This window comes from Aspergillus lentulus, assembly GCF_001445615.1.
Source record: "Aspergillus lentulus DNA, contig: Alt09, strain: IFM 54703, whole genome shotgun sequence".
NCBI lineage: Eukaryota > Fungi > Ascomycota > Eurotiomycetes > Eurotiales > Aspergillaceae > Aspergillus > Aspergillus lentulus.
Window position 1 is genome coordinate 2,806,353 of NW_028322117.1, and position 15,885 is coordinate 2,822,237.

General features: G+C 49.0%; 5 protein-coding genes across 5 annotated transcripts; 4 read left to right on the forward strand and 1 right to left on the reverse strand.

Moving 5' to 3' along the window:
• Positions 1-301: 301 nt before the first annotated feature.
• Positions 302-1,439, reverse strand: ALT_5738 (HpcH/HpaI aldolase/citrate lyase family protein; the record flags this gene model as incomplete). The annotated part of the gene is made up of 3 exons (XM_033554488.1): positions 302-1,012; positions 1,069-1,289; positions 1,400-1,439. The coding sequence occupies 3 exons, from the start codon at positions 1,437-1,439 to the stop codon at positions 302-304; spliced, it is 972 nt and encodes a 323-aa protein (XP_033410379.1).
• A 543-nt stretch (positions 1,440-1,982) lies between these two features.
• On the forward strand, positions 1,983-5,788 carry ALT_5739 (uncharacterized protein; the record flags this gene model as incomplete). Its single annotated transcript, XM_089599954.1, has 7 exons — positions 1,983-2,122; positions 2,199-2,485; positions 2,546-2,649; positions 4,345-4,389; positions 4,438-4,476; positions 4,546-4,578; positions 4,649-5,788. 7 exons carry the CDS (start codon positions 1,983-1,985, stop codon positions 5,786-5,788), a joined length of 1,788 nt encoding a protein of 595 aa, XP_089455831.1.
• Positions 5,789-6,803: 1,015 nt separating this feature from the next.
• On the forward strand, positions 6,804-9,084 carry ALT_5740 (DNA-binding protein HEXBP; the record flags this gene model as incomplete). The annotated part of the gene is made up of 13 exons (XM_033554485.1): positions 6,804-6,888; positions 6,959-7,178; positions 7,237-7,317; positions 7,370-7,475; positions 7,548-7,688; positions 7,752-7,850; positions 7,916-8,123; positions 8,187-8,334; positions 8,387-8,463; positions 8,524-8,584; positions 8,638-8,714; positions 8,772-8,843; positions 8,903-9,084. 13 exons carry the CDS (start codon positions 6,804-6,806, stop codon positions 9,082-9,084), a joined length of 1,557 nt encoding a protein of 518 aa, XP_033410376.1.
• A 928-nt stretch (positions 9,085-10,012) lies between these two features.
• Positions 10,013-10,876, forward strand: ALT_5741 (alpha/beta fold hydrolase; the record flags this gene model as incomplete). Its single annotated transcript, XM_033554484.2, has 1 exon — positions 10,013-10,876. The coding sequence occupies one exon, from the start codon at positions 10,013-10,015 to the stop codon at positions 10,874-10,876; it is 864 nt and encodes a 287-aa protein (XP_033410375.2).
• Positions 10,877-13,520: 2,644 nt separating this feature from the next.
• Positions 13,521-15,427, forward strand: ALT_5742 (sugar porter family MFS transporter; the record flags this gene model as incomplete). The annotated part of the gene is made up of 5 exons (XM_033554483.2): positions 13,521-13,609; positions 13,685-13,818; positions 13,884-14,072; positions 14,143-15,082; positions 15,133-15,427. 5 exons carry the CDS (start codon positions 13,521-13,523, stop codon positions 15,425-15,427), a joined length of 1,647 nt encoding a protein of 548 aa, XP_033410374.2.
• Between the last annotated feature and the right edge of the window lie 458 nt (positions 15,428-15,885).

Here is a 15,885-nt window from a genome sequence, read left to right on the forward strand (position 1 = left end):
CCATATTCTCATCGCACGCGACCATGATTGTGAGATTAATTCCTCTCCCGCACTGCCACATGCAGAGCGCCGAGTGCTTACTAGTTTACTGTTGCTTGCTCTATGGACAGGCCGGAGCGCGCTTCGATCGCGATGGCACTTCTTCAATTACGACGTATATACGGGTTAGATACATTTATCAAACACTCTTAACGTTATCCTGTCATCAGTTGTTGCAGATCAGTCATGAAACTTCCTAGTAAACCCGCTGAAAGCCTGCAAGTAACGGCAAGAACAGGTGCGACACGCGACAAATGCATTTTCATTCGGGCTCTTGATGCCGCCACTTATCTTGCAACTCCTCCACATCAAATCCACAAGCCTGCGCCTTCTTCACAATCGCGCGTGCTTTCTCTGCGACGGGGATGTCAATCATCTTTCCATCCAGAGTCCAGGCTCCACGGCCTGCCTTGGCTGCTTTCTCATCGGCTATCGTCACGCGTACAGCCCATTCCACCTCGGCCGGCTCCGGACCGAAAATACGCTGCGCCGTCTCTACCTGCGAAGGATGAATACACTGCTTCCCGTTGAAGCCCAACTGCTTTCCTCCGCGACATTCTTCCTCCAACACCGCCGGTGGAGACCCGTCACCCTTGGTAGACTTGTAGGCTGTACAGACCAGATCAATCGCAGACGGCAGATTCGCAGCGCGGGCTGCAGTCACGATGGCCGATCGGGCAAACAAGAATTCTGTTAGAGATGGAGTGCGGGTAAGACTGAGGTCGAGGGCGAAATCCTCCGCCGCGAAAATCAGACCTTGGAGAAGTGGAGTTGCAGCGCAAATCTGGGTCAGATTCGTCAGGGATTTAGCCGACTCAACCAGGGCCAGAAGTGAGATAGGGGGCCGTGCGGCTGCGTCTTGCGAGTGTGCCTGTTGCGAGAGCGTGTGGGAGATGACATCAGTGACAAAAGTGAGATCCGAGGCGGAATTGACTTTGGGGATGACGATGGTGCTAAGGTTGGGGGATTGCAGCTGTTTCTTTTCGTGAGCTGGATTTCTGACTTCGGGGGAGTTGAAGCGTCACATACGACTTCGGTCAGATCTGCCAATGCGAGACCGCTATCTACTGAGTTGATACGCACCGCGCGTTCGCGGATGCCAGAGGGAGCGGGCTGGTCGAGCGCTCTCCGCACCAGCGAGCGAGCTTCCGCTTTCTTGTGCGGAGTCACGCTGTCTTCTAGGTCATAGGCGACGCAATCCGCCGTCAACGAGCGGGATTTGTCAATGAAGCGCTGGGACGATCCGGGAACTATCAATTAGTCGTCAGCCAGGAGTATTACCCAGATCGAGGTCGTTTCGTATGCGCCAAGAGGGCGGGATGGTCGACTGCGGGGAGAGCTTGTCTGTGGATTCACGTACTGTATAGCAGGGCGCGACGGAGGGTATTCCTCGACGCCATTGCTGTTTGGAATATATATATGATTTAGATCAAGATGATGTGCGCTGAGTAATTCCGAGGACGTCAAAACATTTATTGCCAGCTGAAGAGCATGGCAGGATAGAAAGGATATTGCTGTGCTATACCCTCGGTATGAGATAAGATAGCCCGGACTTAAGCATTGGACTGGGACTTGAGCTTAATTGGGCCGTTTAATCGACATCACTTGCCATAAATTCTGCTGGCAGTTATATTTTTGCCTTATCCGTTGGTCATCCAATGTCCAATTATATCCATATGAACATGCAAGCCAAGCTCTAATGGAAAAACGATATGTACTCCGTAATTCCATGCTTCCTTTTCTCAATGCAGACAGTTTGTTTTGCTTTTCCGCTGTGGATCATATTCTGCCATCATCTACCGCCTTGTCTACGTACGCAGGAGACACGCAGCTTCATGTATACACATCACGCGGATTGCTGATCTCCGTTTAAAACGAGAGAGCTCCATAGCGCTTGCCATCTTTCTGTTGAGCAAGAGTTTGAGGACTCTTCGTACGGCATCATGGACCAACCTCTCCAGGCGCAGCAGGGTGAGTTGAACTGGCGTCTCAGCGCCCATCCGATCACTCTGCTGTTCTTCCTGGGCTTCCGCACCAGTGCGCTGTTGATGTATCTATTCGGTGTTTTATTCATCAAGAATTTGTAAGTCTCTCAAGGACTTGGGGAGTTTACTGGTCAATCCATTTCATAGCTTCTCTTCCGCTAACTCGATCCACAGCGTCCTTGTCTTCATCCTGACTCTCCTCCTCCTCTCCGCGGACTTTTACTATCTGAAGAACATCGCCGGACGTCGATTAGTCGGTCTACGCTGGTGGAACGAAGTTAACACCGCTACCGGCGATTCTCACTGGGTCTTTGAATCCTCCGACCCTACCACGCGTACCATCTCGGCCACAGATAAGAGGTTCTTCTGGCTCAGTCTGTACGTGACACCTGCGCTGTGGATTGGACTCGCCGTTTTGGCAATCGTGAGGTTGAGCAGTGTTATTTGGTTGAGTCTAGTCGGTGAGTTTTCCTTTCTGGTAACAATTGTTGTAACGACCTCAGAGGCTAATTCAGTCTCAGCCATTGCGTTGGTGCTGACCATCACCAATACGGTTGCGTTCTCCCGTTGCGATCGCTTTAGCCAGGCTTCTACGTATGCTAGTCGGGCGTTTGGGGGCAACATTGTGAATAACCTTGCTGGAGGTCTGCTGGGCAGACTTTTCAAGTAAACTGCAATCGAATCTACGCCATGTATGTCTTGCGACATTTTTTTTAGGGACAGTAGCCCGAGGTTATCCTTACTTTGATGTCATCCCTAAGGATGAGAATAGCTGGAGCGTTGTATGACTATTCACAGTCTTATACTAAAAATATATGTGATACTCAATCAAGCAGGATCAAGTGATTATGAGGTTACGGTTGGTTATAATACAGTTGACCAAGTATGTGGATCGATTTGTCTTTACACAGACACTAAGCTGCTTTCGTCAGCTAGGGTACTTTATGACTAGAAATGTTAGTACCGACAGCTGAGGTTAGGTGGCAATAATTACACAGGTCTGTTGGGTTTAGGGCAGCAGAAATATTTCCCATATCTTCGGCTTAATTGTTGCATTACACAGATTTTATATACTAGGAGTATCTCACACACTGTCTTATCAAACCCGAGACACGACTCTCTCTGATCATGCTAGATTCTCTATCACAGTCAGTCTAGTAATAGTAATCGAAAAATCCCGAGAAAATCGCATTCTACCATATCCTAACCAAGCGCCATTGACACTAACGTCTGCCTGGGATGAATCCATGTCAATTGCAAGGCAGGATCGAAAGAGTATCAGACGACTTTTCACCCCTATTGCAAGTTGACTGTGCCGCAATTTCGATAGAAGGTCTTTCAACATCCTCGTGCCACATAAACAAACCCACTGGGCTATGCAGCTAGCTCAAACGAGACGATGGGATGCGTAAACGGCTGCTTGTTTGCTTTTTCCTTTTTCAATGGCTGTTGGTCCTGCCTTGATATAGTCTAACTAACTATGCGAATGTCGTTTGGTCAGTAGAGACAATCTGTGAATAGTATTTCTGGGTTTGATTTTCACATACCTCCTTTTTCAGTGATGTGTCAATATAGAGCTCTCTCTAATGGTTCTCATCAATGTATATTGTCCTGAGGAGCAATACCAGCTCAAGTAGGCACTTCCCTATTGTCATATAGGGTTGCTTATAATCGGCAACTTCAAGTCGATGATTCAATAGACCTTGTTAAGCATAGGAGAGAGACAATCTGCCCATTCAGTTCTCCTAAGATGATACTTCACCGTCTGCTAGATGCACTCAAAGTCTCGGCGTAGATAGATTTTTTCACAGTCTCGGCGTAGCAGGACTCTTTCACACGATCTCAACCTGTCCAGGCATTGACCCTTTCATCTGGTTTCAGCCTTGCCAGTCCTTCATCATCCTAATTGGTTTCTGGTGGTTACCAGCACCTTTTCAGAGAAGATACATCGACTCACTAGCGGATTATCCTGGTCTCTTTTGTCTTGTCCGGAGAGTCTGAGAGTCTGAGCCCCTGACAAACGCAGCCAGTGCTGAGAGTATCTCTCATAGCCATAACAACCCCTGTTATAAAGGCTTGGTTGGACAGCCTTTTCTCAGACTATATCTTTTTGCCCTTTTTCTTGTTTGTTTCCTCAAGTTTCTTGTTTTTCTCGATGCCGAGAGGTACAAAGATCCCTAGAACTCGCTGGTCAGAGTCAGAGAAACTTCGGCTCCTCAATTACCGGGATAGGCATCCTAACTTACCTTGGGATCAAATCAAGCTGGTAGCATGACCATACTTCATATATCTGAACACCCATAGCTGATCTTTTCTGTAGGCTTTTCCAGGCCGCAGTGGGAATGCTCTCTGCAAGCAGTACTCTGTGAGTTGGGACGATACAAAGCAATATATGCATTGCTAATACTTATAGGACCTGAAAATTGAACGTGAGAAAGAGGCTCGGGAAAAGGTATGTTATCTCCTGGAGTATCTCGTGTAATGATCAGGGCTTGGTGCTAACGTACCTCATGCTGACCAGGCTAACAATGGTAATAAAGCGACTGAGGAGATGGTATGTCATCTCATTCGTAATATCGCCTGCAATAGTCAAATCTCGTGCTAATATACCTCGTGTTGATCAGGCGAACAATCAGACTAAAGTGACCAACACTGCTCAGCTCAGTAAAGGGAACAAACGTCTGCTGGACCACGAAGGAGACAACGAGACACAAACCAGCAAGCAAACCAAGGCTGGTGGTGTCGCAGCACACAATGACAATGACCCAGACTTTGACCCTAGCGAGGCTAGTGACTCTGACGGGGGCGACATTGGCGTTAGAGGTGACATTGGTCGCTCTCCCACAGCTCGTCAGCTTCGTAATACACCTCGCAAACAGCTGAATGATACTGTCGTGGGCTCGGCTTCTGGCCTGAAGCGTCCATCCAAGCTTACAAAGCTTCAATTCACTGGTCAACCTGGTGCACGCGATCCATTTAGCACAACGCCCGCTAGCCCTGACCCTCGCACACTGCAGAACGCGAAAAAATCTAGCAAAACTACCATTAAACCTGCTTCTGCCTCTACTCACTTAACACTTTCAGATTCTCTCTCTCTTGAGAAAGCAGCAGATACGAACAAATCTGACGCAACCTCAGGAATCGAGTCACCGGTGCAGGGAACTCGTCCAAGCTTATCGCCTGCGCCCAATCGTCATTCTGCACAGAATCAACAACCTACTACCAAGGAGCATTCGCTGTCAAAACCTGAAGACGAAATGGCTCCTCGTCCTCCCACTCCCCCTTTTTCCGCTACCACTGCTTTCACCGAATCTGGAAACAACGGATACCCGCCCATGCAGCACGGTGCACTCCTGCTTATGCAGGCAGCCATCGCCATGAGAGATTTCCCGAGAGAGCGTGCCCGTAACGAGCAGTTGGACGAGAGAAATGAGCGTCTTGTGATGGAGGTACTGAAGCTGAAGGAGAAGGAAGCCGAATGGAAACAGGAGATTGCAGACCTCCAGTTACACAACGGACTCCTCAAAGGCGACATTAAATATCAAATCGATCAGGTCAAGAAGCTTGAGGCTGAACTGAAGGAGATGAGGGAGAAGAAGGACCAGAGTGCTCTCGATTTCGCCAATGGAGCCACCAATACCGAATGCGAACACTGCCTTGAGCATATCACCCGCCTCAACGCTCTTACCGAAGAGAATAAGAAGATCAAGCAGAGATGCAAGGTCTTGGCTGAAGCATTCGCGGCTGGCAATGATCAAGTCTGAGTGATGCCTGGCACGTTACTCGCAATTCGACTCGGTCATCCGCTTGGTCATTGCATAGGGTCGTGATAAAGGGGTTTGGTCGATGGTCTGATGATTCTGGAGCAGGAACTGATGACCCTTGTGTACTTTTATTCATCGCCATCTTGGTGTTGTTCTTACCGTTACTCGGGAGAGAACTTGCCCAGTTATCTCTATAACTAGGGCTCTAATATGATGATTTATGACTTCTGAAATTACTCTTGTCTCATGGCAGAATTGTACCATTGTATAATCACGATACTGGACTAGTATGGCATGAAAGGTACCTTAAGCCTATCAGTAGCTGGTGCCATATAATCGCTGTTAAACAAATATAGGCAGACAGAAGAAATAAAGTCATAGAGCATGAGGTTACTCGCAAATGCCTACATGATATAATGGAGACTATGGTAATCGGATATTCAAACCATGTAAACAAGACTGCAAATTCGTCAGCGTTTGCACAGAATCCATATAGTTCGGTTGTTGGCCTGAGAACACAGGCAGGCAACAGCTTGACGCTTTTCTTGTGAATATTGCTCATCTGTGAAAGATTTTCTCAGGGAACAAACAAAGGTTGAGGTGTTGTTGTTGTCGTTTGTTTGTTGCTCCTCGAGCTCACCTACTCTTCTTCCTCTCTCACTTTCTCTATTCTTGACCCCTCTCCATTCATCTCCTCTCTACATATTTGCATCTTTGTGAATTCGTTTCCTTTTTGTTTCTTGATTCCTCTAAAAAGAATCGTGTAGGGGTAAGTCTTTCCTCTATGCTTCGATCAAGTCAAGTCTCCCGGGAGACTTCTCCCTCGGCTTCCTCAAACCACGTTCGGTGTGCTTCAGAAAAGTTTCCATCAGCGCATTTGTCTTTTCCATTTCTCTCTAAAGCGAGACATCTGTTTATTATTCTCACAAAATCCCTGGTTGCGAAGCAAAAAGTTTGACAACGCCGTCGTCTAACTTGCTTCTCTTTTAGTTTCGAGCGTGAACCAACAGTCAAGATGTCTGGCTGGAACTCCGGCGAGGCAGATGCCTGGAATACCGGTGAAGCAAGCGGCTGGAATGACAATGACAACAACGGCGCTGGTACGTAAGCCTTCATACTTCCTTTCTAGCGGTGGCGGACGTGTTGGCGGTCCTGCTCTGTTGCGGGAAGTCGCATCATCTGGTGCCGGTACCGGCAAGGATAACATCTGCGGAAACGTGTATACTCATTTATTTTGCTTAGCAGGTTTCGCTGACGAGAATGTCAACCCGATCAGCTCCACCCCTGCTGGAGACTTCGGCGAGAGCAAATGGGGCGGTGATCAATCTGGTGGTCAGTTCGAGCCTACCTTCGGTGCCGGTGGAGAGGGCAACGACAGCAAGTGTCGCAAGTATGTTTCTTCCTCACCTGGCAAGCTCTACGAGGTTTATGCTGCTGACAGGGCCTAGTTGTGGAGGCGATGGCCACTTTGCCCGTGAATGTCCCGAACCTCGCAAGGGTATGGCTTGCTTCAATTGCGGCGAGGAGGGGTAAGTAATTCTAGGCTACAAGTCAATATTTGTCAATGTTAATGCTGTATAGTCACTCCAAGGCAGAGTGCACCAAGCCGCGTGTATTCAAGGGTCCTTGTCGTATCTGCAGCAAGGAGGGTCACCCGGCTGCGGAGTGTCCTGATAGACCCCCTGATGTGTGCAAGAACTGCCAGTCCGAAGGCATGTCCCTAGCCATGCGCAGATAGATTAACTGTAGCTGACAAAAGGATGTGCCAGGCCACAAGACCATCGAGTGCACCGAGAATCGCAAATTCGATCTGAACGATATCCCCGACAAGCTTCCCGAGGAGGCCTGGGCTGCCCTCAAGAAGGCTAGTGACGAGAGAGATCTGGAGGACTTCCGTGAGGTAGGCAATGAAATTGACCTATACGCATTGAAACACAACGGTTTGTGGCTGACAACACTCTAGGGCCTCAGGGTCTATTCCAAGGCGGTTCCTCAGGCCACTTTTGTGGACATTGAGAAGAAAATGCGTGAGGAGAATTTCAACATTTACCTTATTGCCATGGTCTGTTCGGAAGCTTCTGATGTTGTACGGTCCTTGTGAGATACTGATGGTGTCTATCGCGGCAGGAGAAACCAGTCGGCGACAGCATCAGCTTGATCAACCTCCAGGGCAAGTTGAACTGCAAGTACGTCGTTGCGTTCTACTTCAGCCCTAAGCCGCAGCGCACGAACCTCAAGGAACGCTGGCCCGCCGACCCTGAAGAGAACCTTGAGCGCCTTGAGGACGCTGGCTTCCCTTACGATAGACAAGTTCCCAAGTGCAATAACTGCGGTGGTAAGCAGGAACTTTCTCTGCGTGGATGGCGGGGATCTTAGGAATAATGCTAAATAATCGCAGAAATGGGTCACACTGCTCGTGGTTGCAAGGAAGAGCGTGCTCTGGTGGAGAGGGTCGAAGTCAAATGTGTCAATTGCAACGCCAGTGGGCATCGTGCTCGTGACTGCACCGAGCCTCGTGTTGACAGGTTTGCCTGTCGTAACTGCGGGTATGTCGTTCTTCCTCTCTTCATCTTCCGAGGCTTGCGTTGACTTGAACAGATCCTCGGAGCATAAGGCAGCCGATTGTCCCAACCCGCGCTCCGCTGAGGGCGTCGAATGCAAGCGCTGCAATGAGAGTAAGTGCTATGCTTGGGATACCGCTGACCACCACGCATGCATATACTGACGAACTGCAGTGGGCCACTTTGCAAAGGATTGTCCTCAGGCACCTGCCCCTAGAACCTGCCGCAACTGCGGGTAAGCCTCTGAGAAAGGAGCTGTTGTCACCGTCGACATTCTAACAGTAGTAGATCTGAGGACCACATGGCAAGAGATTGTGACAAACCTCGGGATGTGTCAACCGTAACTTGCCGTAATTGTGACGAAGGTAACATGCCATTTGCGAAGATGATTCGTACCTAAATTCTAACGAATGGTATTCTAGTCGGACACTTTAGTCGTGACTGCCCCCAAAAGAAGGACTGGTCCAAGGTCAAGTGCAACAATTGTGGTGAAAGTAAGTGATCTTCCAAGGGATCCCAGCAAGTATGATTATATGTTGACCCAATGTAACAGTGGGCCACACGATCAAGCGCTGCCCTCAGGCTGCCAGTGAGAGTTTCGGTCCGGACAACAATGACATCCAAGCAAATGGCGCGGGCGATGATTGGAATACCGATACCGCTGCCCCCGTCAGCAATGAAAATACTGACGGAGATGCTGAAGCGGGCGGTTGGTCGGGCGGTGGTGGATGGTAGATATCAAGGCGCATGGTGGAGAACGCTGTGCCTGGTGGTGTCTACCGTTCGGTTGAAGATTGACGATGTCTAGATTCGATGTCATGCGCAAGCGTCATGATCGTCCTTGGGTGTTGTCTGCTCGATCGCTTTGACCATTTCCGGTCTGACCTTGATGCTACTGCAAGTGTACTCCATATCCGCTAGCCTCCTGCCTTTGCTGCCGTCACTGGCTATCCAAGCTCGACCGGGCAGGCCCGGAACTCTTTCCAAATCAGATATGAGGGAACACATTCGAGGTAGAATCGGGCAGAGGGCTCGCATTGACTGTTGACACTTTGTGATGTGGTCGACGGAAGGCAGCCTTTCTGTCTGTGATCTCGAATATGATGAAATTACGACTTGATATGAAATGACCTCCGATGTAGCCTGTAGATGATCCTGCTCGACTCCTGTAGCCGGATTTGCAGTCCTACGTTTAGCTCAGACCTGTATCTCGCCCTTGGACCGCCCAGTAGTGTAGATGCATCCGAAAACAGATCTTATCAAACTGCCATTGCGTGCCATGTCAGGAAACGCCGAGATACTCTTCCAAACCGATAGATCCAATATGGTTGGGGAAAATTCCAGTTCTTTATGGACTTGGTAATATTATCCAGTCATAACCTACCTATAGAATGCGATACGAAAGATACAAGGGTCTACGTACGTGAGGATGAGAAGCCTGAATGACTAGTCATGACTCATGCAAACTGAGCAAACTAGGCGACTGTTGACAATTTGGCAACTTCTCTTCTCCATCTGTTGCTTCATGTTACGTTGAGGAGTAAGCAGCACTTTGTCAACACCATAAGATGGCGTGATTATAATTAAATAATTTGTACCCCTGTGATCAACTACTCTGGTTCCTGCTCCCCACATATCCACAAAAATTCACTACAGTGACAAAATGGAATCTAATCTATCTGCACATGAGATCGGCGAAGGTCTTCCTGTTTTGATCATTCATGGATGGAAGATGGAGGCAAGAGTCGAGGAGCTGGACTTTGAGCCGATTTTCAGCAAAACACCGGGCCTTCGCCGGATTTACGTCGACCTTCCAGGCATGGGCGCAACACCTGCAAATAATGTCAAGGATCTGGACGATATATACCGTCGCCTGGTGCAATTCATTGATTCTCGACTGGGGAGCTCGAGATTCTTGCTTGTCGGCTCGTCATGTGGCGGCTACCTTGCACGTGCGATAGCTCAGAAATATATTGAGCAAGTCGATGGTCTACTCTTACGCGTACCGCTTATTGAGCCAAAGGACAGCATGCGCGATCTCGATGCTTTCAAACCTTTGGTTGCCAATGAGCAACTCATGTCGAGCATGCCGGCCGAAGACAAGGCACTTCTTGGAGACGTTCTCGTTCAGACGCCTGCGTACGTTGAAGCTTTGAAGGCAAAATACGAGGAGGTTATCCTCCCAGCGGAGAAGAAAGCCGACAGTCAGGTGTTAGATCCGATCCGAGCAGATCCACATCGATATCAGTTATCTTTTTCGTTGGACAATGAAGGCGCCAAGTTCTTTGCACCCACGCTTGTTATATGTGGTCGGCAAGATGAGAGCGTTGGCTATCGAGACAGCCTTCGCTTGCTGGAGCTCTATCCACGATCGACCTATGTTGTTCTAGATCGTGGTACGCATGGCCTTCCTATCGACGAGACCAGTCTTTTTGAAGCCCTTGTTCGTGACTGGATAATCCGGGTTAATGAATGGCGAGGTCGCACGGACAGAGAAGTGTATGGTGACTCTAGAGATGGAAGGTAGTGCACCAATCAATAGGGTAAGTACCCTGCAACATAATGCTTCTAGGAGGGTACTGATGTGATGCGATGGTAGTTAACCCAGGGGGAAGGCTATGACGATAAAAGAACTATAGATATGCATTTTTACGATGGGCAGTAAAGCCCTGAGTAACGGTATATATATATATATATATAGCGCAAATTGAACGAGATTACGGCCATGGAGGATTTCCGGCTGGAACTGTGGCGTCGCCATATCGTGGTTCGAATACGGGAGCTTAGTCTAAGCACCGATGGTGTAGGATTATAAATTAATGAAGAGGTTCAATAAACACTTGAAGTTGAGCCACTGCCGTCATCAGGGCCCGTGAAACTAACCGCCAAGCACCGCCGCGTTTCTGGGATATCGTCAAAACGCAGATTAGCATCCACCATTTGCATATTTGCATATGATGATGGGAAAAAGGTCGGTTCCAGCTGTTGGTATCTAGATCGGACGACTTGATGGATGGGTGAAAGTCAAACTTCTAAGCACTAGGTAGAAAGGCACATGTTATTATGAATGCTACGTAAAGATTGAGCTCCAGCGAATGTAAGACGCAGTTAGTGCCAAGCATACGGACTCAGATACGAGCAATAGAAGTTTGAACTGATGGGTCTTGCCGAACCATCGACGAGGAAGCGAAATGAAGCGAGATGGTATGATATGCTCTGGCTCGGAATCGCCCGAATAGGCAGTTCCGGCGGGTCTGCAGACATAGCAGCGGTGCGACATCAACCATCAATAATCGGTAAACGATCAATCAGAGCGGTGCAGACGGTGGAGCGGCTGCGCACGTTGCACTTTAGTCAGTGCTTGAGCCTCTTGACGGCCGAGTCGAGGATTCATGGTGAGGACTCTGATGGAGGGTAGTCGGCTATCGCCTTCTCCACGTTTAGTTGGTAGTTTGGTGGTCAAAGTCAAAGCGGACGGGAGGGCGTCCACAGGAAGAGAAGTGACCTGGGGAAGGTGGACCGTGGACCATGGACCAGAGGCACCAAAGGTACTTTGGTAATTGGCATCCTACACCTCCATGTCACAAATAAGCACTCATGTGTTTCTACTAAGTCTTATATATATTGACAGCACTTGTCTTTTCTTGCGCTTGAGCATTGATCTTCCTTGAATGCTTGCTTTTCCTTTTCTTTTGCTTCTGGTGTTTCCCGGTCTTGGATATGGGGCCGATCTATTCTCGGCCAAGACGCTGTGTATCCCGGACTGGGTTTCTCCGGCCCGTGTTTCGGCCTTGGATTTTGGTGGAGATCGGCCTGAAGTTCTCTTAACTGAGTCATCTGCGTCAATTTTCTATACCAGCTATGAACTCGCATCATTGCATGAGACAGCATCTTGAGAAACACTATGTATGTAGTTCGTCTCCGCTGCCTTGATATTGCAAATAAGGATACTACTGTCTTCGTCGTTACGGAAGACGTAGAGAGTATGGACTACGGATCAGTTGTCTCCGAGACTCCACCCCCAGATTCAACGAATACTCTGTCATAAAATGTCAATCGAGATCAACCCACCTTGACCGCGCTTATGGCTGATTGCGTAGTAGTCGGCTGTGGCTCATGGGTACGAAGTATACTTAGGATCCAATTGACAACCACGCGAAGGACCACGCGAGCAATCACGAGCTCAGGGACGCGAGGGATGATTATTTGAGTGACCATTGTTCCGTTCTCCAACGTAACATCTTATGTAGAACCAAAGAAGAACACAACGAAAGATCCAAAGACCCGGCAATTTTCCGACCGCGGAATCGTCCCCTCAGTCTCGTGTATCTACTCCGTACTCGAAGTACTCTGTTACTTCTGGACCAGTATTCCTCGGGTTGCCCAAAACAGGCTAGCGCATGGACGTCTGCGGTTAAACCAAACCCACACCATGACGGCATAATAATCCATAGGGATGGGAAGGCATCAAATAATAATAATGTTTTCCATCAACACATTCTACATGCTAAATCTAAATGCCACGCCGGTCATTCCCCGCCGATCAATCAAGCCACACCAACCATCGTCATTTTGGCTTTTCCCCCCATCAGAGTCGGGGTCAAAGTGGGGAACCTGTATACACCCATACCCCCCATACCCCAATGCAATGAACGAGCCACTGCCCGACTCACGAAATCACGGGGAAATTCGCTGCCTCGCTCGATCCGGAGATGGTGGAGTCCAATTCCAACCGTCCCTATCCAATCTCCTTCAGGATGGTATTCGCTGATTTGCCTGTGAGAGTCGTCTGTGATACCAAATCATGCCCGCTCATTGCTGCTTTGGGCAAAGTACCTGCCTTAGGTTCTCTCTGACTGCTTCGTCCTTGAGCTCTTACTTTCACCAGGATCCTCGTAATAATGATAATTATTGGCTCTTTCCTGAACTTATATTTAATACCTCCTCTCTTTTAAAAACCCCATCCGCTTCCCTCGTGCGACGCTGATCTCTTTTCTCCGAATACTTCTTTCTCTGTTCCCTTTTTCCAAATCAATCCTGGATCTTCCCTTTCCATCACATGAGTCTGTCTGCTCTGGGGTACTAGCCTTCCCTACCAACAGTCTCATTTCGTCGTCCGGGTCTTGTATAGCATTCACTGAAGTACCGAGGCACACAGTGCTTTGCGCAAGATGGGAACCCAACGGTATCTGGGCCTTCAAGGCCACAAGCTCCAGCTGGCTATCGGTATCATTGCCGGTATGGACTTTCTGCTGTTTGGGTAAGTTTGGAACGAATCCATCTTCTCTGCCATTTGCGCCTTCCCGCGGGCGATGTCTGACTCTTTCTCCACTAGTTACGATCAAGGTGTCACTGGTGGTCTTTTAACCTTGGAGTCATTCATCAAATACTTCCCAACAATCGCCCTTAACGGACCTCATTTTGAGAGCCTGAGCCCGTCTGAGAGAAGTGCACAGTCTACGCGCCAAGGTGAGTATCAATTCCATGTCTTGACTGCCTTGTGTTTCTCGATCTGGCGCTTACAACTCGCTCAGGTATCGTTGTTGCTGCCTATAACCTGGGATGTTTCGCCGGATCGATTCCCACAATCTGGGTGGGTAATTGGCTGGGTCGCCGCAAGACAATCTTCTTCGGTTCCTTGATCATGGTGGTTGGAGCGATCTTACAGTGTACATCCTATCATCTGCCTCAGTTGATCATCGGTCGTTTGGTTACCGGATTTGGTGAGTTTGTCCGCTAGTACAGGCATATCCCCGACTCAAGAAGATCTATGTGCTAATTCAGATGAAACAGGTAATGGTATGAACACCTCGACAGTGCCCACATGGCAATCGGAATGCTGCAGGTCCAACCGCCGCGGTCAGATGGTCATGATCGAGGGTGCCATGATCACTTGCGGCATTACCATCAGTTACTGGATCGATTTTGGTCTGCTTTTTGCGGACCCCAACGAAGTGGCCTGGCGTTTCCCCTTGGCCTTCCAGATCTTCTTTGCTGCGATTATCCTGGCTTTCGTCATGTGGCTTCCCGAATCACCCCGCTGGCTTGTTCTCAAGGGCCGCGAGGATGAAGCAAGGCAGACTCTGACCGCTTTGTTGGGTAGCGACGCTGATGAAACCCTTATCGAGACCGAATTCACCGCCATCAAGGCTACCGTCCTGGAGATGAGCAAGGGTTCGTTCCGCGACATGTTCACCATGACTGAAGATCGCCACTTCCACCGTACCGTGCTCGCCTACGTCAACCAGATGTTCCAGCAGATTTCCGGAATCAACCTGATCACCTATTACATTCCTGTTGTGCTGGAGCAGCAGCTGGGCATGGACATGATCAAGTCCCGGCTCGTTGCCGCTTGCAACGGAACCGAATACTTCATTGCTTCGTGGATCGCCGTGTTCACCATTGAGCACTTTGGTCGTCGTTCCCTGATGTTGTTTGGTGCCGCCGGCATGTCGATCTCCATGGTAATCCTGGCCGTCACTGCCAGTCTCGGCACGGACGCATCCAAAGTCGCCTGTGCCGTCTTCCTCTTCGTGTTCAACACCTTCTTCGCCATTGGTTGGTTGGGTATGACCTGGCTGTACCCTGCCGAGATTGTGCCTCTGAAGATCCGCGCCCCGGCCAATGCCTTGGCTACGTCCTCGAACTGGATTTTCAACTTTATGGTCGTCATGATTACTCCGGTGGCATTCGAGAACATCAAATGGCGGACCTACATTATTTTTGCCGTCATGTAAGCTGCCCTCACTCTCTGCTTATGGTACAGACGCTAACCAATGACAGCAACGCGGCCATCTTTCCCGTCGTCTACTTCTTCTACCCTGAGACTACCAGACGGTCTCTGGAGGAGATGGACCGTATTTTCCGAAAGACCAAGAGCGTTTTCTCTGTGGTTCGCGTTGCTAGGGATGAGCCACACATGTATGGCAAGAAGGGCGAACTCTTGCTCACTCTGGATGATATTGAGGACGACGCCGTGCGCCGTGCAAGCGTGTTAAGCCACGCTCACAAGGAAGCCGGAAGCAACAGCGACGACAACACGAGCTCCGAAAGAGTGGAGCGCGTGGAAAAGGCCTAGATGCTTGACGCACGAATCGTAGACCTCTTGATGAGGCATGTTGTATGAGTGGGACGGTTGATACTGTCCACTGCATGGCTATATACCCCGCTTGAATTAATCGTACTGAAATTATAGATTCATTTCATTTTCTCCATCAAATTCAAGGCTTTCCTGCCCATCGTAGAAGTGCATATCTATAGTTCTTTTGCCGTCATAACCTTCCCCCGGGTTAACTGCCATCGCATCACATTTAGTGCCCTCCTTAGAGCATTATGTTGCAGGCTATAACCCTATCATTCGTGCATTGCCTTCCATCTATTAGTTTACCATACAACAAAAGATACATGACCTGCATTACTCTGATTCGAGCGAGTCCGTATAAGTTGATTGAAAGAAAGGTTGGAAGTACCACAATCAGATCTTTCGATAAGATATAACGACTAATAGTATTCACTATTTACAGCTTCTAGAACCAC